The 26,555-nt window shown below is 51.8% G+C and overlaps 1 protein-coding gene across 1 annotated transcript in view; it reads right to left on the bottom strand.

The window, feature by feature from the left end:
* The window catches only part of RTKN (rhotekin), a 210,953-nt gene that overhangs the window by 93,078 nt on the left and 91,320 nt on the right, over window positions 1-26,555 (bottom strand). Inside the window, exons 2-3 of the mRNA XM_078678794.1 lie at window positions 14,565-14,764; window positions 10,686-10,783 (exon numbers count right to left, since the gene is read on the bottom strand). Coding sequence (XP_078534920.1) covers window positions 10,686-10,783; window positions 14,565-14,764 — 298 coding nt within the window. The remainder of the gene's footprint in view (window positions 1-10,685; window positions 10,784-14,564; window positions 14,765-26,555) is intronic.

The following is a 26,555-nucleotide window of genomic DNA, read 5'->3' as shown; positions in this document are numbered from 1 at the left end:
TGAGAGGGACCCTGGAGCTCTGGGGCCCCCTCCGGACTCAGTCAGGAGCTCTCGAGCCAGGGTACTGTGCTGAGGAGGCCCCTGGAGCTCTGGGGCCCCCTCCGGACTCAGTCAGGAGCTCTCAAGCCAGGGTACTGTGCTGAGGGGGCCCCTGGAGCTCTGGGCCCCCCTCAGTGGTCAGTCAGGAGCTCTCGAGCCAGGGTACTGTGCTGAGGGGGGGCCCTGGAGCTCTGGGGCCCCTTCAAGACTCAGTCAGGAGCTCTTAAGCCACTGTACTGTGCTGAGGGGGCCCCTGGAGCTCAGGGGCCCCCTCAGGGCTCAGTCAGGAGCTCTCAAGCCAGGGTACTGTGCTGAGGGGGGGGGGGCTGGAGCTCAGGGGCCCTCTCAGGACTCAGTCAGGAGCTCTCAAGCCAGGGTACTGTGCTAAGGGGGGCCCTGGAGCTCAGGGGCCCCCTCAGGGCTCAGTCAGGAGCTTTCGGGCCAGGGTACTGTGCTGAGGGGGCCCCTGGAGCAGCAGGGGCCCCCTCAGGGCTCAGTCAGGAGCTCTTGAGACAGGGTACTGTGCTGAGGGGGGGGCCTGGAGCTCTGGGGCCCCCTCCGGACTCAGTCAGGAGCTCTCGAGCCAGGGTACTGTGCTGAGGGGGCCCCTGGAGCTCTGGGGCCCCCTCAGGGCTCAGTCAGGAGCTCTCGAGCCAGGGTACTGTGCTGAGGGGGCCCCTGGAGCTCTTGGGCCCCCTCAGGGCTCAGTCAGGAGCTCTCAAGCCAGGGTACTGTGCTGAGGGGGCCCCTGGAGCTCTGGGGCCCCCTCAGGGCTCAGTCAGGAGCTCTCAAGCCAGGGTACTGTGCTGAGGGGGCCCCTGGAGCTCTGGGGCCCCTCAGGACTCAGTCAGGAGCTCTCAAGCCAGGGTACTGTGCTGAGGGGGGCCCCTGGAGCTCTGGGGCCCCTCAGTCAGGAGCTCTCAAGCCAGGGTACTGTGCTGAGGGGGCCCCTGGAGCTCGGGCCCCCACACTGTGGAGGCTGCAGGAGCTCTTGTTACGGCACTGCACATATTTTGAGCTTGTAGTACCGCAGTACTATGCGATGCCAGATATCAACACATGACTGGACAGAGTCACCCCCTCTATAGCTCCTACTAAAAGCACGTGCCCCCAGGCGCTGCCTGGCATGGCTCGGGCTGGAGGCAGCTGGTGGGCAGCTTGGCAGGGGAGGTGCGTGGTTTCTGCCCAGGCCCTGCCAAGAGAGAGTACTGAAGGAGGGATCTGTGAGTGCCAAGGACAGCGCATCCTTTCCAGTCCACCGGGGGGGGCGCTGTACCCATCAGAATAAACAGGGTTCACTGTGTGCGCGATTTATCAGGAAAACACGCGTGTCAGAGGTCATGACAAGTCACATGGAGACCAGGTCACCAGCATTTGAAACACCTAATTATAGACCTGACAATCTTTAGGGAAATCTCACCGTGTGAAAGAGGATGGGGGGAGGGGCAGGGCTGGAGAAGGGAGTGGGACATTGGGGGTTCATAAGGGGGGGCTAAGGAAAGGGGCGTGGCTTTGCATTCAGCCATACTCAGCAGCCACGCCTACCATCCCACAAACGTGAACAGCGTTCACTCGCACGCTAAGGTTTCCATCTCACCGTGTGTCCACCGTGTGATATCAGCTCGTCAGACACCGTGTGAGGACCTCTGAGCTCCTGTGACACGCGGTGCAACATGTGAGGTGACAAGTTGATTAGTACAAATTTCTGTTTCCGAATCAGAGAATCAGGGATGTGGGAAGTTTCCTTTCCAACTTTCGTTTGTTCGTGTGCTTGAGGGCCCTCCATATATTGCAGTATTTTTCCTCTATGTTTACTGTGTTCGCTTTTGTAACCTGCACACGTCACTCTTTCCTCCTGTAATGCACCGTTTTGCTACCTCTTGTATGTTGTTGGCTCACGATTGACATTATTGCTTCATTTAATGTAACGTTTGCTTTTCTAATTTGTTCACTTGTAATTTTCTCATGTACCAGTTTTGTTCCTATTGTGAAGCGCTCTGACGCCTTCGGGTAAAGTCCGCACTATATAAAAACGCATAAATAAAATAAAATAAATGCAATTCCAACTGAGATTTGTGGATATAGAAATTGCTCAAGTATAGTGGGGAGGGGGGTGGGGGGGGAATGGGATCCCACATCAAAGGCCAGTGGTTTTGGGGGGAGGATCCGAAGCCAAGACCGGGGAATGCTCTGGGCTGCCAGGACAGGCGAGGCCGAGGCTCCCTGTGGTGCGGGCCGGCCCCAAATTACACCCGGAGGGGAGGGGCCGCGGGGGGGCAGGAGAGCAGCAGACATGGAATCTGGGGTCTGAGGCCCTGGTGCTAAAGAAGGGAGTGGGGGCAGGAGCAAACCTGGGATTTTATTTATTTTTATTTTATTTCATGCGTTTTTGTATAGCGCGGACTTTACCCGAGGGTGTCGGAGCGCTTTACAATAAGAACAGTAATGATACGTGAGGAGAAAATACAAGTGAACAAATTACAAAAGCAAACGTTACATTACATGAGGCAAAAGTGACAATTGTGCATGTATCGAGCAAACAAAATACAAGAGGTGCAAGTTACAAAAGAGTACAAAATACAAGTAGAGGTATAGTACTGCAATAAAAGGCAGAAACTCGAAACACAAGAACAAACGTTGCGTTACATGAGGCAATGGTGGCAATTGTGCATGTATCAGAGGCAAACAAAATACAAGAGGTAACAAAAGGTACATTACACGAGGAAAAGTGACGTGTGCATGTTACAAAGGAGTACACAATACAAGTAGAAGGATAATAGTACAATAAATAGCAGACTTTCAAAGCACAAGAACACACTGGGAAGGCACTACTATAGTCATGGAGAACAGAATTTCCTATATTACAGGGTCTCCCTTCAGGTAATAGAGAGGGCGTGAATTAGATTAGGAGGTGTCTTTGAAGGAGGAGAACTTTGAGGTCCCTTTTGAAGGCCTGGGAGGAGGCGGTGGTCCGGAGCTGCGACGGAAGTGAGTTCCAGATTCTCACCGCGTTGCCTGAGAAGGATTGGGCCATCGATCTTTCCTTCTTGAAAGTGGGATGTTCAAGCAGTAGCTTCTCCGCATTGCGTGATGGTCTAGAGCCTCCAGAAAGTTTCAGTTTATTTGCCAGGTAGCGAGGAGAGGAGGAGTGCAAGGCTTTGTGGGTGATACAAGCGGTCTTGTAGATAGATCTTGCCTCGATTGGAAGCCAGCGGAGGGTGGATAACAACGGTGTGATGTGCACGCTTCTTTTGGCCCCATAAATGAAACGAGCTGCTGAATGGAGAACAGATCTAAGGGGGGACAAGTGGGATTTGGGGAGGCCAGTAAGAAGAGAATTCCAGTAGGCCAGTCTGTAGAGAACCAGCGATTGCACCAGGGTTATAAGGTCCTGCTCCGGGATTAAGCAACGGATTCCCCAAAGAACGCGCAGATGGTATCGAGCAGACTTTGCAATGGAATTGATGTGGGAGAGTAGATTGAGTTTTTTGTCTAGAATGACACCAAGGGATTTTGCGCTGTCGACAATGATGGGTTTATTGTTAAGTAGATTCATCTGATCCATCCATGATTGAACCGGGGAGGAGAGAGTGAGGAGGAGGAATTCAGTTTTGGAGGGATTCGAATCAGTTGATGAGTTGACATCCAGTTTTGAATGGAGTCGAGAGTAGAGTTTAGGAACGAGAGATCGTGAGTGGAGGCAACCTTGAGGTAGATTTGAGTGTTGTCCGGATAGAGATGATAGTGGATCCCGGATTTCCCAGTGGTTCTAAATAGAGATTGAACAATGTAGGTGCAAGTACAGAGCCTTGAGGAACACCTTGACCTACCGCCAAAGGCGATGAAAGACTGTTCGCTATTTAGATCATTTGGGATCTATCTGACAGGAAGGAGGCAAACCATTTAAGCACAGTGCCCTCCATGCCCATTCTCTGTTGAAGAATATTGAGGAGGGTGTTGTGATTGACAGTGTCAAAGGCTGCAGAAAGGTCCAGGAGAATTAGAAGACAGGACCCCCCCCGCATCGAGTATCCTCAGCGCGTCATCAACCACTTGCAGAAGGGCTGTTTCAGTGCTGCAGTTTTGGATGAAGCCAGACTGACAATTATCAAGAAGATCATTGTCCTTGATATGACGAGAGAGTTGTTTTGCTACACATCTTTCTGTGATCTGCGCAAGAAAGGGAAGGTTAGTGATGGGGCAGAAGTTGTTGAGGTCCTTCACATCAGCAGTGGGTTTTTTAAGAAGCGGGGTGACCTGCCCAGTTTTGAAGGAAACAGGAAGGGTTCTTCCTGGGGCTAAGAGAGCGAGGGGAGGGGGGACAGGAGCAGCAGCAAACATGGCTGGGTCCAAGGATCTGAGGCTCTGGTGTGGAGGGGTGGGGGGCAGGATCTGGGATCTGAGACCCTGGACCCTGTCGCTCGGAGGGGGGGCAGTGCCTGAGGTCTTGATGTTGGGAGGGGCAAGACCTGAGGTCTGAGCTCCTGGCGCTGGCCAAACCGTAATAAGGGCATAGGCCTCCTCTAGCTGCACCTACAGTACAGTAGCCACCTCTCTCCACGTCATCGTGGACGCTGCGTACGGTCCTAACCTTCACCCTACAAATCCTTGTCTTCATCTGTGTCGCTGTAACACAAAGACTACAATACCAGAAAGCATTGCGGTATCACATGACAGCCCAGAGTTGTAAAAAGTGAGCTAGCATGAGCAAAATAACCGTCTGACGAGACAGCTAAAGCAGTCACAAAGGCCAGACCTAACACAGATACATATTTGGAAAGAATGATGACATGTAGTTGTAGTGAATAAATAATCCAGGGTAAGGAAGCTTGCAGCGGGATCTGGTTTCTATAACAAGAAGCTCCAGGGACAGGAAGTAGAAACATCAGAATGTATTTCCCATTGTGGGCTACGGGAATATTCTGAAGGCCTCGTCCTTGGAGGCGGCCCTTGGGGGTGCTGGTTTCAGAGCATTGGATGTGAGACATGATACCGACATATCCAGTGTTTAATTTGAGCCGGTGTTTGCAGGTGGGGGCCACCAACACATTTTTGGGTATCTGCATTTATTGGACCTCAGTAAACTGTGACCCAGAGCAAGAAAGAGAAACGCACAAAGAGAGAGAAAGGAGCAGAATCCTTGACAAAGGGAGAAAGCAGGAACTACGGGAGTGAGGTGAAGGGGCGGGGAGCGCAGGGTGCAGGGTGATTTGATGGGTGAAGGAGGCGGGAGGGGCCTTCAAGAGTACATATAGCGCCTCTGTACTCCGCACACTGACATTCAATAGCGCCAGTCACCGGCTTCTGAGCAACATTCGGGTCCCAGCATCCATTCTCTTACAAATTAAGCAGTAGACGTACTACTTTTGAAAAAATGACTCCGCAATCCCTGCAAAGGGAACTATTACCCGGAGGGGACTGGGAACCAGGTCTAGAGCTCCTAAAACACATGTTCTTCCGGGTCACAGGAGACGAGTGTAGAATGAACACGTATGACCACTTATGGTGCGAGAAAAAAGTGTCACTTAACATGTACACATTGCTGTCTGTCCTGAGCCGGCAGCATATGTCCCGGCATAACACGCACTGCCTAATTTGAGCCGGTGGTTTCCAGTGCTCAGCACCGGCACTTAATTGTCAACACTAGCATTTATGACAGTCTGCACAAGGTGGCGCTGTCTGGCTAATTTAGAGATGACCACAACAGTTAATTATTAATTCAGTATGCATTAAAAATGCCTATCACCTGCTCCCAAGTCATTCCTATAAGCTCTGGGGGCCTGGAATAGTCCCTATGGTCTCACTTGTAGGAGTGTGATGGTTAGTAGTTGTGATGGTTGTCACTGGCAGCGTGGCAGGGGCAGTGTGTGGTGCAGCTGCAGAGGCCTCCTGACGACAGCCCTGGCACTATTAGCACGCAACTAGAAGTGAGCAACGATAGCGCTGGGAGGCCTGAGTGTAGCGCTGGGAGGCCTGAGTGAGTCTTCGAGCAGCCTCTGTAGCGCCTAGAAGCCGCTTCACCTCTAGCAGAGGAGCTAACCTTCTAGGGCCCCTCTGATCTCAGACCCCCACGGCTCCAGCAGGGCCCTCACCCACTGGGGGCAGGCAATGCTTGTTTATGTACAGAGGTGTGTGTGCGCGTGCATGTGAGAGTCTGCACAGAGTCTGAGGGCGGAGGCGTCACTTGAATCTCCCATCCCAGGTGCTATCCAGCTATGCACCCCCCATACATGTACCCCCCCCCAGCCCCACCCCTTCGCCTATGTCGATCTTGAATGTAAAGACCCACAATCCACCCGTGACCAGCACGTGACCGTTGCAGTTCTTCTAACCAGGGCTGGGAAGCCTTCGGGCAGCCACGCGCGTTACAAATACCTAAACCCTGTGGTGTGTATAAAGTGCTCGCTGCATTCCAGGGCCATGGAGGCGCTATATACAAACCCCAATAAATACATACATATCTACATGCATACACACAGGGTTACATATACACAAATACATACCAGCATACACACACCTACGTACACCCAAACACACAGACACACATGCAGACATACACACACATGCACACATACATACCTACACACACACCTACACACATACACACATAAATGTATACATGTACATACATACATAAATACATACATGCATACAAACATACATACACACATACATGCATACTCATACATACATACATACTCATACACACACATGCACCTACATACATACACCCATAAATGTATACATGTACATACATACATAAATACATACATGCATACAAACATACATACACACATACATGCATACTCATACATACATACATACTCATACACACACATGCACCTACATACATACACACATAAATGCATACATGTACATACATACCTACATACATACCTACATACATACATGCATGCATACATACATACATACATACATACATACATACACACATACATGCATACTCATACATACATACATACTCATACACACACATGCACCTACATACATACACACATAAATGCATACATGTACATACATACCTACATACATACCTACATACATACATGCATGCATACATACATACATACATACATACATACACACATACATGCATACTCATACATACATACATACTCATACACACACATGCACCTACATACATACACACATAAATGCATACATGTACATACATACCTACATACATACCTACATACATACATGCATGCATACATACATACACACATACATGCATACTCATACATACATACATACTCATACACACATGCACCTACATACATACACACATAAATGCATACATGTACATACATACCTACATACATACCTACATACATACATGCATGCATACATACATACATACATACACACATACATGCATACTCATACATACATACATACTCATACACACACACATACACACAGGCATACATACAGCAGTGAAAACACTTAACAGTAAGAGTTGGACATGTAAAACCTGAGATCACTGAACACTCCGGGGATCTTTCAACCTAAAAAAACAAGTGAGGAAGAACACAGGAGAACACAAAACAACACAACAATCTAACAGTATAACAGTGCAAAAACGGGACAATTATACAAACACTGCACAGCTGGCAGGCACCAGCAAACAAGAAAATCACACACAATACAAGCAGAACTGGACAACAAAAGTGCACATCACAATATTATGTAAAAGCACAATTGCATTGCAATAATTTCACAACAGTATAACACAAAAATACAACAAGACTCCAGCACTACATAACATGGTAACACAAACAACAGAAAACAACAGAAAATAACACAACAAACGGAACAGCACAAAAACGCTATACAGAAAAATATCACCATACATTTCTACAACAAAACAAGCACAACGCAGCAATACAACAATAACACAACAGGTAACAACATCCCAGCAATGCACAACAAAAGACACAATAAAAACTGAACAGAGAGACAATAGCAGCCTCCGCCCACAACCTCCCCCTCTCGCCCCCTGCTGACGTGCATGGAGTGTGCACTTACTGCTCCACACAGACTCCAGGGGTGAGGAGATGGTAGGTGTGGGCTTCATACATGAAGTGTGTGCTGCATGGTTCGGGTACAGAGTGTACAGCTGTGGAGTGCACTTGAGGCCCTGGACCTGTGGCCCCAGGCTGCACAAAGAGTGTGACGGCAGTCGGGGTCCACACACACACATGTATTGTACATTATACATGGATCCTTATAAAATGGCACCAACTTTCCTTAGAAACAGCTCCTTGCTGACTCAAATGACACAGACATAGAGAAGGGACTTCGAGCCCCCACTTGGCTGTTGTTTCCCCCAGATGCAGGGGTCCGAGCTGAGTAAGGAGTATTCACATTCACCGGAGGTCTGGGGGGTCAGGAACTGGGTATTTGAAAGGCCCTTACCACTACTCAGGGGTGAGACAACCTACTCCAGGGGTGAGTAAACATACTCCAGGGTGAGACAACATACTCCACTAATAGCACCACCCACCCCAGGCCAGGAATAGACAACATACTCCACTAGAAACACAACCCACCCCAGGCCAGGAATAGACAACATACTCCACTAATAACACAACCCACCCCAGGCCAGGAATACACAACATACTCCACTAATAACACAACCCACCCCAGGCCAGGAATACACAACATACTCCACTAAAAACACAACCCACCCCAGGCCAGGAATAGAGAACATACTCCACTAATAACACAACCCACCCCAGGCCAGGAATAGACAACATACTCCACTAATAACACAACCCACCCCAGGCCAGGAATAGACAACATACTCCACTAATAACACAACCCACCCCAGGCCAGGAATAGACAACATACTCCACTAATAACACAACCCACCCCAGGCCAGGAATAGGCAACATACTCCACTAATAACACAACCCACCCCAGGCCAGGAATAGACAACATACTCCACTAATAACACAACCCACCCCAGGCCAGGAATAGACAACATACTCCACTAATAACACAACCCACCCCAGGCCAGGAATAGGCAACATACTCCACTAATAACACAACCCACCCCAGGCCAGGAATAGACAACATACTCCACTAATAACACAACCCACCCCAGGCCAGGAATACACAACATACTCCACTAATAAGACAACCCACCCCAGGCCAGGAATACACAACATACTCCACTAATAACACAACCCACCCCAGGCCAGGAATACACAACATACTCCACTAATAACACAACCCACCCCAGGCCAGGAATACACAACATACTCCACTAATAACACAACCCACCCCAGGCCGGGAATAGACAACATACTCCACTAATAACACAACCCACCCCAGGCCAGGAATACACAACATACTCCACTAATAACACAACCCACCCCAGGCCAGGAATACACAACATACTCCACTAATAACACAACCCACCCCAGGCCAGGAATACACAACATACTCCACTAATAACATAACCCACCCCAGGCCAGGAATAGACAACATACTCCACTAAAAACCCAACCCACCCCAGGCCAGGAATACACAACATACTCCACTAATTACACAACCCACCCCAGGCCAGGAATAGACAACATACTCCACTAATAACACAACCCACCCCAGGCCAGGAATAGACAACATACTCCACTAATAACACAACCCACCCCAGGCCAGGAATAGACAACATACTCCACTAATAACACAACCCACCCCAGGACAGGAATAGACAACATACTCCACCAATAACACAACCCACCCCAGGCCAGGAATAGACAACATACTCCACCAATAACACAACCCACCCCAGGCCAGGAATAGACAACATACTCCACCAATAACACAACCCACCTCAGGCCAGGAATAGACAACATACTCCACCAATAACACAACCCACCCCAGGCCAGGAATAGACAACATACTCCACTAATGACACAACCCACCCCAGGCCAGGAATAAACAACATACTCCACTAATAACGCAACCCACCCCAGGCCAATAATAGACAACACACTCCACTAATAACACAACCCACCCCAAGGTAGGAATAGACAACATACTCCACTAATAACACAACCCACCCCAGGCCGGGAATAGACAACATACTCCACTAATACCACAACCCACCCCAGGCCGGGAATAGACAACATACTCCACTAATAACACAACCCACCCCAGGCCAGGAATAGACAACACACTCCACTAATAACACAACCCACCCCAGGCCAGGAATAGACAACATACTCCACTAATAACACAACCCACCCCAGGCCAGGAATAAACAACATACTCCACTAATAACACAACCCACCCCAGGCCAGGAATAAACAACATACTCCACTAATAACACAACCCACCCCAGGCCAGGAATAGACAACACACTCCACTAATAACACAACCCACCCCAGGCCAGGAATAAACAACATACTCCACTAATAACAACCCACCCCGGGCCAGGAATAGGCAACACACTCCACTAATAACACAACCCATCCCAGACCAGGAATAGACAACATACTCCACTAATAACACAATCCACCCCAGGCCAGGATTAGACAACATACTCCACTAATAACACAACCCACCCCAGGCCAGGAATAGACAACATACTCCGGTAATGAGACCACGCGCCCCACCAGTGGCGAGACAGCCCTTCAATGAGACGGACGTACCTGAGATGGAGACGCGTCCCTTGCACGGCAGTCGGTCATCCATGGGGCCGGCATCAGACGGGCTGCGGACAGAGAAGACAGGCAGGGTACATACATGTCACAGGCAGAGGGTGTAGCGCTTAGAAACCACATGAGAGCTTGGCATGACCAGTGAGACACAGTAATGGTACATACATGTGACAGGCAGAGAGTGTAGCGCTTAGAGACCACATGAGAGCTTGGCATGACCCGTACACACATGTCACAGGCAGAGAGTGTAGTGCTTAGAAACCACATGAGAGCTTAGCATGACCTGTACACACGTGTCACAGGCAGAGAGTGTAGTGCTTAGAAACCACATGAGAGCTTGGCATGACCCGTACACACATGTCACAGGCAGAGGGTGTAGCGCTTAGAAACCACATGAGAGCTTGGCATGACCAGTGAGACACAGTAATGGTACATACATGTGACAGGCAGAGAGTGTAGCGCTTAGAGACCACATGAGAGCTTGGCATGACCCATACACACATGTCACAGGCAGAGAGTGTAGCGCTTAGAAACCACATGAGAGCTTGGCATGACCCGTACACACATGTCACAGGCAGAGAGTGTAGCGCTTAGAAACCACATTAGAGCTTGGCATGACCCGTACACACATGTCAGAGGCAGAGATTATAGCGCTTAGACACTACATGAGAGCTTGGCATGACTCGTGAGACACAGTAATGGTACACACGTGACAGGCAGCGAGTGTAGTGCTTAGAAACCACATGAGAGCTTGGCATGACTCGTGAGACACAGTAATGGTACACACGTGACAGGCAGCGAGTGTAGTGCTTAGCTTCCACATGAGAACGCCTAAACTCTCTTGTTAATTCTCAACATTTCTGCTTTCACGCGATTTCTTAATTCTGTGTGCCTCTGTCTACACCCCCTCCACCCAGACCCCCTTCTCTGCAATTCTTCTGTAGTCCCTCCCACTTTCACCGTTTCCACCCTCCCTCCTCACCCCCACCCCTCCCGTGGTCCCTCCCATGTCTCTCTCTCTCTCTCTCTCTCTCTCTCTCTCTCTCTCTCTCTCTCTCTCTCTCTTCTCTCTCTCTCTCTCTCTCTCTCTCTCTCTCTCTCTCTCTCTCTCCCCCTCTCTCTCTCTCTCCCCCTCCCTCTCTCTCTCTCTCTCTCTCTGTCTCTCTCTCTCCCCCTCCCTCTCTCTCTCTCTCTCTGTCTCTCTCTCTCCCCCTCCCTCTCTCTCTCTCTCTCTCTCTCTCTGTCTCTCTCTTCTCTCTCTCTCTCTCTGTCTCTCTCTCATTATCTCTCTCTCTCTCTCCCTCTCTCCCTCTCTCTCTCCCTCTCTCCCTCTCTCTCTCTCTCTCCCCTCTCTCTCTCTCTCTCTCTCTCTCTCTCTCTGTCTCTCTCTCATTATCTCTCTCTCTCTCTGTCTCTCTCTTCTCTCTCTCTCTCTCTCTCTCTGTCTCTCTCCCCCTCTCTCTCTCTCTCTCTCTCTCTGTCTCTCTCTCATTATCTCTCTCTCTTCTCTCTCTCTCTCTCTCTCTGTCTCTCTCCCCCTCTCTCTCTCTCTCTCTCTGTCTCTCTCTTCTCTCTCTCTCTCTCTCTCTCTGTCTCTCTCTCTCTCTCTGTCTCTCTCTCTCTCTCTCTCTCCCCCTCCCTCTCTCTCTCTCTCTCTCTCTCTCTGTCTCTCTCTCATTATCTCTCTCTCTCTCTCACTCTCTCTCTCTTTCTCTCCCCCCTCCCTCTCTCACTCTTCCATGGTCCCTCCCTTGTCACTCTTTCTTCCTCTTTCCTTCCTTCTGTTTCTTGCTCTCTTTCGCCCACTCTTTTCCTGTTTTCCATTTGTTTCTCTGTTTCTCTCTTTCTTCTCTTTGTTTCTGTTTCTTTCCTGCCGCTCCGTGTTTCCGCTCCCCTCGGTTCCACACTCCCTATGTGTGTCCCACTGCCCCTCCCCCTTCTCTGATTCCAGTTTCCCTCCGCTCTGTCCCCTTCTTTCCTCCTAATGGAAATCGATAAAAAGCGAATTATTGTTATAAATTGAAGCTCCTGATCCCACCGGTTTCTGCTCCTTAACACATTTCTCCTTCCTGCCCCGGTGGGTGCACTGAGGGGCCAGAGGCCTCGCCCTGCAGATCCCACCCTTGCCAGGAGGGGCATAAGGCGGTCGGTGGGGTGGGGCACCTGGTGGGGTCCTGCCCCCTCTACTCCAGCCCTGCTGAGGACGGAGGCAGTTTCTGCCAGACACACCCCTCCTTTCATTGCTGACACCTTAGAATTCAGCCTCTAGGCGCTGTAAGCATCTCCCATGCAGCGCCCAGAAGCCCTTCTGGCTGAACGCGCACAGCTGTGTTACACTGAAGGATTCTTACTTTCCTCCTTCTTTAGCCAAAGCTTTTTAGGTTGAGTATTCGAGGCCTCTTGTATATACTTTAGTATATACTTATATGTGTATGTACTTTGTGGGCTCTGGAGATCAGCCCTAGGACTTGTCTGCTTCCGCTTAGGGACTTTTTTTCAGTTCACCTGCCTCGATTTAACTGTTTGATAAAAAAACAATCAGCAAAGGTCAGTAAAATACCAGATTTGCTTTCTAATGAGGAACTTTCTTTTTTTAATTCTTCTGGCAAATGCCTCTATTTAACTTTCTTGATAGAAAACGACCAGCAGAGGTCAGTAAAATACCAAAATCACTTTAGCATTCTCTAGATTCCAGTCCAAGGAAAGTGTCTTCCACGAGCACCTGTAGACAATAATAGTTTTTTTAAATCTTGTAATTTCAGTGATATGATCACCAAAGGCCCTGATTTTATATTAAAAAGAGATCTTTGGACTATACAATTTCCAGCTGAAAGGCAATATTTCACTCCATGTGTTCCCATAGCTGGCGGGTCAGGCAGTTTGGTGCTTTTTTTCTTCTCTTAATCCTATCCTGTGGTTTGTATCTCTTTTCTACTCACTGCTAGCCCTAGAGTCCAACTCCTCGTCGTCCATCTTGAACCCCCCTGGCTCTCACCTGATGATCACCACGTCTTCCTCCTAGGGCAGTGGTCGTCAAACTTTTTAATGATGTGCCTCCACCACCCCCTGCCGCCCAGTGGGAAAAATAAAATCGTCAGGCCCCCTCAGAAGTTTTCACAATTAATCTATTTAATTACCAATTTTTAAATATGTCTAGACTTATTTAAACATTGCAGGTAAGTTATGTTTCTGTTTTAAAAATGCAATCAAATACATGATTGCCAAACATACTATTCTGGTCAGGCAGGCCTTACTAAGGTGTAAAAGTGTCCGCAGTGTGATTATTAGAAATGGGGGTGGGGTTTTGAAGAATATTTGGAGCCCCTTGCCTTTGGGCACATAATCCAAGCCAGGATATAAATGACAAAAGATGTTAGTGGTGGCCCGTTACGGAGCTGTCTACTGCCGCTCGCTTAACCCTATCCGTGCTGATGATGAAACCGCTCCGTCATCAGCCGCGGTGGCGCTGTGCTGATGACGGAGCAGTTCCATCATGGCCCGCCCGACGCGCCTGCTTGGTGCTGATTTTGTGCCTGCGCATTCTATTAAGCAGGCAGGGTCATGACGGAACCGCTCCGTCATGAGCACAGTTCAGCCGCGGATGGTGATGGAGCGGCTCCGTCACCAGCATGCGCCCGCTGCGCAGCACCCCCGCCCCCTTAGTGCTGCGGCGGAATAGCCGCCGCAGCGATGTGGCTAAAACAAAGCCCTGTTATCAGCATCATGCTTCTTCTGGCCAGAGCCTGGCGACCACGCTGGGATTTCTTGAGGCCCCCCCAGTTTGAAGACCCCACCCTAAGGCCGCCACCCTCTCCCACCTGCGGCCACACTTACCGCCTCGACATGCGCTGCATGACCTGGGCCTCCTTGAGCCGCTGCAGCTCCGACATGTACGCCATGATGCGGCCGTTGCAGACCAGGAGGCTCTTGGAGGCCTCCAGCGCCTGCTCCCGCTGGCTGCAGGCGGCCAGCAGCTTGCAGGCGCCCTCCCGCATGCGCACCTCATGGTCGATCTTCTTCTGGATGTCGGTGTCCTAGGATGGAAAGAAAGAGGACTTTATGAGGAACCAATGAGGTGGCTCAGGGAAGGTCATGTGAGGAGAAGACATTGCTGTTCACTTCAGACTTTCAAACGGGTGCACGAGCAAGAAGCTGTCACTCACAATGAGAGTAACCAATGGCTGAGTCGGACTCACTGCCCTGAGCCGTATGATGGGGTAGGCGGAACCCAAATGTAAATGACACATGAACAAGCCAATGGATGAAAAGGGGGACCAAATAGCCCCTCTATTTACATATATATATTCGTGGATGGATTTTAACCACATATGTTTTTTTTTAGAAAGCAAGAGGCTGGTAAACAGCTAAAGCTGTCTCTAAGCCAGACCTAAAAAACTATGGGCTTCTATTTCAAACATTGACCCCGCCGCCCCCCCTTCCGAGCAGTGCTGATCACACTCTACTCTCTATAAGCTCAACCAGAAATATTCAAGGTGACGTCATCACATCTCTGACCCGTCAACCTAAACCCAACTGGATTTCTAACACCCTGGTCCAAGGAACCAGTTCAGTGCAGCAGAACGAATTAGAACTCCACTTGGACTGCGACTCACACACAACCCACTGAGCTGCACTGTGCTGGTGATGTTTTCTGGTCACCATCAGTCCCACCCGATGAGCCCAGGGTCACACTGGACTCCAAACCCTCAATAAGACGCTCAAAATAGCACTAAGAAGCAGGGGCTATACTTTCAAATGTTTATTTTCTAAAACCACAATCCAGATCTCAAAATATGGCTGGTAGCCACCCAGAATACAAAAATAAACTCAGCCTTGCGTGGCATGGCCAGAGAACACAACATGAATAGGCCTAGCACGGTTAGCGACTTCCTAGCATGCTCACACCCTATCGCTACTTCTAAGCGCTATGCTAAAGCACACAGCAGCAAGCCAATAAATCCCACTTCTTAAAATGGGTCGCACAGCATGCCTGCTCCCAACAAAAACTGCTCTGAGCTATTCCTTGTCACAGCTCTTGCCTGGGAATGGTAAGCGGTGCAAGTATGAAGGCCGCTTCCTTGCACCGCTCCCGGAGCAGTCATCGGCCTGTAGTGTAGTTCCTATATTCCCATTAGGCTCTGCGCATTGGAATAATATATTCTATAGAATTGACGTAGGACTGAGGTCGACCAGGTCTCTATCGAATATATTAGACTTAATTGTGAGTGCCAGCTAGCTCAGAGGTCACTAGAAACTAGAAGGGATTAGTTTCTGACAACCGCATAAACATGACAACTTTGTTTCCCCAAGATAAAACGAATCTTCAGAGTCGTGGAAACAATAGATAGATATTTTACTCAGTCAATCGTGCATGCTTTGTTTCACCAGAGGTGCAGAGAAACAGAGAGACGGGCGTTTTCAATAAAAGGATTTATTGAACAGTCTTCTTTCTCATGCAGAGGAAATAAACTGCTACAATCCTAAGACTGGCTGCAAAGTATAATGCGTACAGCAAGACGAGTATTATAAAATAATACTGTAAAAGCATTGTATGGTTTCTAGACCACAAAAATACAGACATAAATAACAATGACTAAAAGTACTCAACTGGTGCTTCTAAAATACGCCTACCCCGATGTACCTAACCTAGGTCTAGTACGAGGGAAGGAGTAAGTGGGGTGTAGCATAGGTTTAGTTTCTTTCCCAAGAATCTATCCAAGATTTCTCTACGGGTCTAATCCGCTCCGTACCTTGGTTTTAGAATGAAGGAGGTCTGGTATCTCTCTCTCAGGACTTGATTTCCCAACACCCCGCAAGGGGAGCTTGGAAACACTGGAGCTGGATTCTCAGTGTGAAAGGCAGCCTCTCTGTCAGTGCGTCAGCTGGAGGGTTGGCTTCCTTCGGCACTTGCTCTAGCGAGCTGAGTCGGGCAAGTAGATAGTCGAACTGCTCCAAACCACTGTGTGTTTGCTAGGGCAAGTGAAGGCATATTTATACCTTGAAGGTGCCTGGTTTGACGTAAAGTCGGGCATAATACCGTCAGTAAAGAACCCCAAGTTATGGCAGTTTTTTGAAAACCCCATGAGTTCTTGGACAAATCAATATTCAAGCAAGGGGATGTCCCTGACTGCTTAATCCGATTGTCCAGGAAATCGTTGTGGCTTTCTGGTATGGGTGGAAGTAGCCATGCCTGTATTTGGACTGCATGGGCTATGTCTAAATATGGGTATGATTTCTATGTCTATATAAGGGCAATGTGAATTGTACCTATATAAGGGCATGAATCGGGAAAATTTCACTCAGGTCCTAAAATGCCATACAACAGGCCAAGGCTGGTTGTCACTGCAGGCGGGTGTGACCTCCCAGCATGATAGACTTAGCGTGAAGCCCCTCTAACTTATCGTCATAAACCTGTTTTTTTTCAGGGGTGGGCGATAAATTCCACTCCGCTGGTGGAGTTCACTCCACATTATGCTTGTAATGCGGAGTTCAGGCAAAACTCCAACAATTGCTGCATAGCAGAGTTTTTTCTCACACGTGTCTCACCAACAGTAAGTTGGCAAGCGCAAGTGATAATTTGCACCCTCTAATGTGATTTTTGGGCGCTAGGGCGGCACCCGGTGACATTTTCTCAAAGCAGGCGGGCACGGGCAGTCATGATCATTCGCGGTGAGAAACCTGCAGCTCAAGTATAAAATCTACTCAAGCAGCAGCGGAGAGGCAGCCGGGTTCAGTGTGAGTGAGGCAGCCGGGTTCAGTGTGAGCGAGGCAGCCGGGTTCAGAGTGAGCGAGGCAGCCGGGTTCAGTGTGAGCGACACAGCCGGGTTCAGTGTGAGCGAGGAAGCCGGGTTCAGTGTGAGCGAGGCAGCTGGGTTCAGGGTGAGTGAGTCAGCCGGGTTCAGTGTGAGCGAGGCAGCCGGGTTCAGTGTGAGCGAGGCAGCCGGGTTCAGTGTGAGCGAGGCAGCCGGGTTCAGTGTGAGCGAGGCAGCCGGGTTCAGTGTGAGCGAGGCAGCCGGGTTCAGGGTGAGTGAGTCAGCCGGGTTCAGTGTGAGCGAGGCAGCCAGGTTCAGTGTGAGCGAGGCAGCCGGGTTCAGAGTGAGCGAGGCAGCCGGGTTCAGTGTGAGCGAGGCAGCCATGTTCAGTGTGAGCGAGACAGCCGGGTTCAGTGTGAGCGAGGCAGCCGGGTTCAGTGTGAGCGAGGCAGCCGGGTTCAGTGTGAGCGAGACAGCCGGGTTCAGTGTGAGCGAGGCAGCCGGGTTCAGTGTGAGCGACACAGCAGGGTTCAGTGTGAGCGAGGCAGCCGGGTTCAGTGTGAGCGACACAGCAGGGTTCAGTGTGAGCGAGGCAGCCGGGTTCAGTGTGAGCGAGGCAGCCGGGTTCAGTGTGAGCGACACAGCAGGGTTCAGTGTGAGCGACACAGCAGGGTTCAGTGTGAGCGAGGCAGCCGGGTTCAGTGTGAGCGACACAGCCGGGTTCAGTGTGAGTGAGACAGCAGGGTTCAGTGTGAGCGAGGCAGCCGGGTTCAGTGTGAGCGAGACAGCAGGGTTCAGTGTGAGCGAGGCAGCCGGGTTCAGTGTAAGCGAGGCAGCCGGGTTCAGTGTGAGCGAGACAGCGGGGTTCAGTGTGAGCGAGGCAGCCGGGTTCAGTGTGAGCGAGGCAGTCGGGTTCAGTGTAAGCGAGGCAGCCGGGTTCAGTGTGAGCGAGGCAGCCGGGTTCAGTGTGAGGGAGGCAGCCGGGTTCAATGTGAGCGAGGCAGTCGGGTTCAGTGTGAGCGAGGCAGCCGGGTTCAGTGTGAGCGAGGCAGCCGGGTTCAGTGTGAGCGAGGCAGTCGGGTTCAGTGTGAGCGAGGCAGCCGTGTTCAGTGTGAATGAGGCAGCCGGGTTCAGTGTGAGCGAGACAGCAGGGTTCAGTGTGAGCGAGGCAGCCGGGTTCAGTGTGAGCGAGGCAGCCGGGTTCAGTGTGAGCGAGGCAGCCGGGTTCAGTGTGAGCGAGACAGCAGGGTTCAGTGTGAGCGAGGCAGCCGGGTTCAGTGTGAGCGAGGCAGCCGGGTTCAGTGTGAGCGAGGCAGCCATGTTCAGTGTGAGCGAGGCAGCCGGGTTCAGTGTGAGCGAGGCAGCCAGGTTCAGTGTGAGCGAGACAGCGGGGTTCAGTGTGAGCGAGGCAGCCGGGTTCAGTGTGAGCGAGGCAGCCGGGTTCAGTGTGAGCGAGGCAGCCGGGTTCAGTGTGAGCGAGGCAGCCGGGTTCAGTGTGAGCGAGGCAGCCATGTTCAGTGTGAGCGAGGCAGCCGGGTTCAGTGTGAGCGAGGCAGTCGGGTTCAGTGTGAGCGAGGCAGCCGGGTTCAGTGTGAGTGAGGCAGCCGGGTTCAGTGTGAGCGAGGCAGTCGGGTTCAGTGTGAGTGAGGCAGCCTGGTTCATTGTGAGCGAGGCAGCCGGGTTCAGTGTGAGCGACACAGCAGGGTTCAGTGTGAGCGACACAGCAGGGTTCAGTGTGAGCGAGGCAGCCGGGTTCAGTGTGAGCGAGACAGCCGGGTTCAGTGTGAGCGAGACAGCCGGGTTCAGTGTGAGCGAGACAGCCGGGTTCAGTGTGAGCGAGGCAGCCGGGTTCAGTGTGAGCGAGGCAGCCGGGTTCAGTGTGAGCGAGGCAGCAGGGTTCAGTGTGAGCGAGGCAGCAGGGTTCAGTGTGAATGAGGCAGCCAGGTTCAGTGTGAGCGAGACAGCCGGGTTCAGTGCGAGCAAGGCAGCCGGGTTCAGTGTGAGCGAGGCAGTCAGGTTCAGTGTGAGCGAGGCAGCCAGGTTCAGTGTGAGGGAGGCAGCCGGGTTCAGTGTGAGCGAGGCAGCCGGGTTCAGTGTGAGCAAGGCAGCCGGGTTCAGTGTGAGCGAGGCAGCCGGGTTCAGTGTGAGCGAGACAGCCGGGCTCAGTGTGAGCGAGGCAGCCGGGTTCAGTGTGAGCGAGGAAGCCGGGTTCAGTGTGAGCGAGGCAGCCGGGTTCAGTGTGAGCGAGACAGCCGGGCTCAGTGTGAGCGAGGCAGCCGGGTTCAGTGTGAGCGAGGCAGCCGGGTTCAGTGTGAGCGAGGCAGCCGGGTTCAGTGTGAGCGAGACAGCCGGGCTCAGTGTGAGCGAGGCAGCCGGGTTCAGTGTGAGCGAGGCAGCCAGGTTCAGTGTGAGCGAGGCAGCCGGGTTCAGTGTGAGCGAGGCAGCCGGGTTCAGTGTGAGTGAGGCAGCCAGGTTCAGTGTGAGCGAGACAGTAGGGTTCAGTGTGAGCGACACAGCAGGGTTCAGTGTGAGCGACACAGCCGGGTTCAGTGTGAGTGAGGCGGCAAGCTTTAGTGTGAGGGAGCCAGACAGGCTCAGTATGAGTGAGATGGTAAAATTGACATTTCCAGGTTTCAGCCCCAGCAAAGCACTAACACAAAGTGATACCAGAGTAAAAAAAATCCCCTGGGGTGCCCCAGAGTTCCTTTCAAGATTGGATGCTCCATCACCCAGTGGCATGAATTAAGACGAGGGACTCTATATACATTTTAGAAGGGATCATGGAACAACAGCCCCTTCCGCGGTCCAGCGGTCCACACAATATAAGTCACTGAAATAGAAATGCACAATCCAGTGGCGTAAGGAAACCTTCGGGTAGGCCTGGGCATAGTATGCGGAATTTTGCTACGCAGAACTCCACAAAGTTACAAAAAACTCAGCGAAGTTCCTCGAGTGGCAGAGTGCAGTACGAACTGCAGTTTGTGTTGGTATTCCTGCTGTTCGGGTAAAAATCCTACCCGAACGGCAGCTCCAGCTCGCAAACTTACCGTTCGCAATCGCAAACTTACCGTTTGTGAGCGGGAAAAAACTCGGCTGCACATCGCAAAGCGGAGTTTTCTGTACTCCGCGAGGTGCGATGAGTGTGGAGTGCAGGAAACTCCGCAAACTCTGCGAACGGAGCGAAGTTCATCGCCCAGGCCTACCTTAGGGAGTCCAACCATATTTGCATGGACTGCAGATAAAAATGAATTAAGACTCACACGATTCTCCATTTATGAAAGTGATGCCCTTTCCAACCGCAACAAGTAATCTCTGTCTATATAAAAGATGTCAGCGGCGAGATCACAGGTGTGTTGGTCAATAAGCTGGGGGGCAGTCTGTCTAGGTATGTGTTGGTCCATATATTGAGCAACCCTAAAATGCAGCATGAAAGCTGTAAACGCAAACAAGGCGGTACAGAATGTCTGACTTTAATGATTTGAACAAACTCTTCTTAACCCTGACGTACCAGTGGCTGAAAGTCCTATTGGCCGCCAGGACACATTGGGTTTGATTATGAAGGGTGCTTGAAACAGACTAAGGACTGAGTGACTCCCAGTGGTCACTGAGTGGTCAAAGACAGGTGGTATTTCTGCCCAGTATGTTCACCGGGACCTTTGGAGCAGTGACCAGACACTACGCCCCGGGAAGGCGTGATAGATCTTCAAAGGACCGTCCGGTCGAGAGATCTCGTACCCTCACCAACAGTCTTTCTAGAATGTTCCTTTGATGACATCTGCTTGGGTTTTGAGACCTACAGTGGCTTCCTTCAAGGGAGGTCCATGGCTCGGTCATAGCACACATGACCTAGCAGGGACAGGGGGTGTCCTGGTGACCACAGAAGCCCCTCCTTCCATCTAAGAGAGCTCAGGGCTGGACTGCCCCTAGCGGCAGGGGGCGGTGTGCTCACTGCCAGAGTCAGAGAAGGGACTCCACGGTGGAGGTTGTTGTCTGTAGCATGGGCGGTGTGATGGTTTATGTGGGTTTGTTGTCATGGGAGGTGTGATGGTTTGTGTGGGTTTGTTGCCATGGGAGGTGTGATGGTTTGTGTGGGTTTGTTGCCATGGGAGGTGTGATGGTTTGTGTGGGTTCTTTCTGTCCCATATCTCTGCACTCAGGATTCCTGGTATCTGTTCCACATTATCATCTTTTTTCACCTTTCTACAAATATAGATCTACCATATCAGTTTCACGTCATTTATGGTTTGCTGATTCATGTGACTTTCACTCTTTCCTTCATTCCTATTATAATCATCAGGTCGGTGGTTCTATGGTGGCGATAAGTTTTTTATCTTTGATTGTTTTTTGGCGTTATGTTGCACACACATCTAGTTGTGTGTTACTCTATTATTTACTCTTTCTTTCCATACAGGAGCTTCTATGGTCGATGGTTGGTTTTTCCAAACTTGGTTATTACCTCGTTTCTTATCTTGTCTCTTGTCTGTCAGTACTTCCCCCTTCTTCTTCACTAGCCATGTCATCTGTTAGTTGCGAGATAAGTCAGTTCGTGTGTTTCCATCCAATCAAGATATCATATTTGGGTCGCCCCACTATGCAATTATTATGTCTTCTTTCTCTACTTGGATCTTGTCATTTAACTCTTGTGGTAATATGTTGATGGTTGTTTGTATATCTCTGGTTGAAGAATTTGTCACGAAATTATTTGTCATATCTGAGCTTTTTTGTGTCAATGCCAACTTTTTACATGAATTTCGTACTGGTGACATATACTGCACTATAATGCTTAACCACTACATGATTATGTGTCTCCATGTGTGTTTTTCTTATATACATATCATGTATATACATGTGTATAAATATATGTGGCTTTGTAAATATTCACTTTTGTATGAGATTGTATGTCTAGGTGTACTGTTTACAAATATTTTTCTACTTCACCCACTGTATATTATTGACTGCCGCTCATTTTTAATTGGAGTGCAATAGACGGTTACCTGATGAAGGCCCTGAAGCCGAAACGCGCGTAGTTTCCATCTACCACATTGCCTCCATCGTTTTCTTGTCTAATGCTTTGTCTAGGTTTGGTATGTTTTTTAGGAGTTTTTACGATGTTGGCCTGTAAATAGTCCATCACTCCTTTACAGTCAAGAGTAATGTAAATGAACTTTAACAAAAAATTAACTTACAAAATAAATATTTGATCAATAAAATTTAAAGAAATTTTCTATCAATCTGGTGATTTGTCCCCTTTATGTGGGCCTCTTCTATTGTTTTTTGGTTAGTCACCTAGTTTCATGTTCTGCTGCTGTCCAACTTAGCTATAGACCTTTTCCAAATCTATTGTGTGGGTTTGTTGCCATGGTGAGCAGTGCATGTGCGGTGCTGTGCAGTGTAGTGTGTACGGGGCGAGCCTGGTTTCTGTGATGAAACACCAGGATTGTGGGGGCGACGAAACTGGGAGATTCGTTTCTGCTTCTTGGCGCTTCCCTGGGACTCAGTGGGCCACTGTGGGTGGGGCTCAGAGGGGCCACTGTGGGCGGGACTCAGAATGACCGCTGTGGGTGGGGCCCAGAGAGACCGCTGTGGGCGGGGCTCAGAAGGGCTGCTGTGGACAGGGCTCAGAGGGGCCACTGTGGGCGGTGCTCAGAGGGGCCACTGTGGGTGGGGCCCAGAGGGGCCGCTGGGGGTGAGGCTCAGAGGGGCCACTGGGGGCGGGGCTCAGAGGGGCCGCTGTGGGCAGGGCTCAGAGGGGCCACTGTGGGCAGGGCTCAGAGGGGCCACTGTGGGCGGGGCTCAGAGGGGTTCAACCAATCAATCAATCATACCATTTGTATAGCGCACTACTCACCCGGGAGGGTCTCAAGGCGCTTGGGGAAGGGTTATGCTACTGCTCGAACAGCCAGGTCTTGAGTTGTCTCCTGAAGGCGAGATGGTCCTGGGTCAGCCGAAGGTGGATGGGGAGGGAGTTCCATGTCTTGGCCGCCAGGTAAGAGAAGGATCTTCCTCCGGTGGTGGCTCTTCGGATGCGTGGTACGGCTGCGAGGGCGAGGCTGGTGGACCGTAGCTGGCGGGTGGGCGTGTAGAAGGTCATGCGGTCGTTGAGGTACTTGGGGACCAGGTCGTGAAGAGACTTGTGTGCGTGGGTGAGGAGCCGGAACGTGATCCTCTTGTCGACGGGGAGCCAGTGCAGGTTCCTCAGGTGGCTGGAGATGTGGCTGCGTCGGGGGACATCCAGGATGAGTCGGGCGGAGGCGTTCTGGATGCGCTGGAGTCTTTTCTGTAGCTTGGCTGTGGTTCCGGCGTAGAGGGAGTTTCCGTAGTCCAGTCGGCTGGTGACGAGTGCCTGGGTGACAGTCTTCCTGGTCTCGGTCGGGATCCAGCGGAAGATCTTGCGAAGCATACGCAGGGTGTTGAAGCACGATGAGGAGACGGCGTTGACTTGTCTGGTCATCGAGAGGGAGGAGTCCAGGATGAAGCCCAGGTTGCGTGCGTGGTCGGTTGGCTTGGGTGCGGTGCCCAGGGCTGGGGGCCACCAGGAGTCGTCCCAGGCGGAGGGCGAAGATCCCAGGATGAGGACTTCCGTCTTGTCCGAGTTCAGTTTGAGGCGGCTGTCCTTCATCCACTCGGCGACGTCTTTCATCCCTTCGTGTAGGCAGGTTCTGGCGGTGTCGGGGTCTCTGGTGAGGGAGAGGATCAGCTGGGTGTCGTCTGCGTAGGAGATGATGTTGAGGTTGTGCTGGCGTGCGATGGCTGCAAGAGGTCTCATGTAGACGTTGAACAGGGTGGGGCTGAGTGAAGATCCTTGCGGAACGCCGCAGATGACTTCGGTGGCCTCGGAGCGAAACGGGGGGAGGCGGACTCTTTGTGTTCTTCCGGCGAGGAACGAGATGATCCACTCCAGTGCCTTCTCTTGGATACCGATATTGCTGAGGCCCTGGACCAGGGTGCGGTGGCAGACAGTGTCGAAAGCAGCGGAGAGGTCCAGGAGGATGAGGGCCACTGTTTCCCCCTTGTCGAGCAGGGTCCGAATGTCGTCGGTGGCTGCGATGAGGGTGGTCTCGGTGCTGTGGTTGGCTCTGAAGCCAGACTGCGAGGGGTCGAGGGATCCGTTCGTCTCGAGGAAGGCGGCCAGCTGTCTGTTGACGATCTTCTCGATGACTTTAGCAGGAAAAGGGAGGAGCGAGATGGGGCGGAGGTTTTTGAGGTCGGTGGGGTCCGCTGTTGGTTTCTTCAGGAGGGCGCTGAGCTCGGCGTGCTTCCAGCTCTCCGGGAAGGTGGCGGTGTTGAAGGAGGTATTGATGATGTTCCGGAGATGGGGTGCGATGGTGGAGTCGGCCTTGTTGAAGACGTGGTGTGGGCAGGGGTCGATCGGTGATCCGGAGTGGATGGTGTTAATCGTGCGGGCTGTGTCTTCGGTGGTCACCGTGGTCCAGGTGCGGAGGGTGGCGCTGGGGTGCGTTGGTTTGACGGTAGGGTGCGTGGATGGTGCGCCGAAGCTGTTGTGGATGTCGGCGATCTTGCGGTGGAAGAACGAGGCGAGGGAGTCGCAGAGGTCTTGTGACGGAGTGATGTCATTGTTGCCGGTGCTGGGGTTGGAGAACTCCTTGACGATGCTGAAGAGTTCCTTGCTGTCGTGGGTGTTGTTGTCCAGTCGTTCCTTCAGGGATTTCTTCTTGGTGGTGCGGATAAGCTGGTGGTGCTTGCGGGTAGCGTGTTTGAGGGCGGTCATGTTGTCGGTGGTCCGGTCGAGGAGCCAGGCTTTCTCGAGGGTGCGGCAGGTCTTCTTGGAGTCCTTGAGTTCGTCGGTGAACCAGGATGCCTTCTTGCTTCTGGGTCTGCTGGGAGGGTTCTTCGGTGGTGCGAGGTCGTCAGCACAGGCGGTCAGCCACTGTGTGAAGTCCCGGGCTGCTTCGTTGGGGTCCGTTGTGCTGGCGGGTGGGTTCTGGCTGAGAGAGGTGGTGAGCTGCTCGCAGGTGATCTTACTCCAGCTTCTGTGGGGAATCTGAAGCGGGTGGTGGTGGGTTGTGGTTCTTCTGAAGCTGAAGTGGACGCAGCTGTGGTCGGTCCAGTGGAGTCCGGTGGAGTGGCTGAAGGTGATGTGCTTGCTGGATGAGAAGACGGGATCAAGCGTGTGGCCGGCGTAGTGGGTGGGGGTGTTGACCAGTTGCTTGAGTCCGAGGTTGGTGAGGTTGTCCAGCAGGGCGGCGGTGTTGCGGTCCTTGTTGTTCTCCAGGTGAAAGTTGAGGTCTCCGAGGAAGATGTAGTCAGCGGAGGGGAGGGCGTGCGGGCTGATGAAGTCTGTGATGTCTTCGCTGAATTGTGTGCGTGGTCCCGGGGGTCTGTAGACGAGGGTGCCTCTGAGGGTCGTCTTTGGGTCGGTGTGGATCTGGAAGTGGAGATGTTCGGCTGCGGCGAAGGTGTCGTTGGAGTCGGTCGTGATGCGGATGGTGTTTCTGTGGACGATGGCGATGCCTCCTCCGGTCTGGTTGACGCGGTCCCGTCTGATGATCTTGTACCCGTCCGGGATGGCGATGGCGATGTCGGGCGCTGAGGAGGCGTTCATCCAGGTTTCCGTGAGGAAGGCGACGTCCGGTGATGTAGCGTCGAGGAGGTTCCAGAGTTCCACGGCGTGTCTGTGGACGGAGCGGGTGTTGATCAGGATGCACTTGAGGTGGTTGCTGCTGGTGCTTGGCTTGGCGGGTGCGGGGCAGGTTCAGAGGCAGGTGAACTTGCAGGTGAGGCAGGTGAAGGGTCCGTGGGTGCGTCTCGGGGTGGCTCGGCAGCAGGCGTGGTTCCGGCCGGCATTGAGTGCGTTGAGAGTTGCGGCGTCGTAGGTCCGTCTTGTGGGCTGGCGTCGTCGGGGGCCAGGGGTCCTGGCACTGGGTGCGGTCCAGGCGCGGACGGGCGCAGACGGGCTTACCTTTGGCGCGCCCGCTGCGCGTCAACGCTGCGCGTTTGCCACTCTGCCATATGTGGAGAGTGGGGGGGCGGAGCGAGGGCGGAGCAGCTGGGAGGCGGGAGCGGGGCGGCAAATGGGATCACGGGGGGCGGGGCCGCAGGGAGGCAGCGGCGG

The sequence above is a fragment of the Lissotriton helveticus genome, chromosome 2_2 (genome assembly GCF_964261635.1).
Source record: "Lissotriton helveticus chromosome 2_2, aLisHel1.1, whole genome shotgun sequence".
In the NCBI taxonomy this organism is placed as follows: Eukaryota; Metazoa; Chordata; class Amphibia; order Caudata; family Salamandridae; genus Lissotriton; species Lissotriton helveticus.
This window is presented reverse-complemented; position numbering and strand designations above follow the sequence as displayed.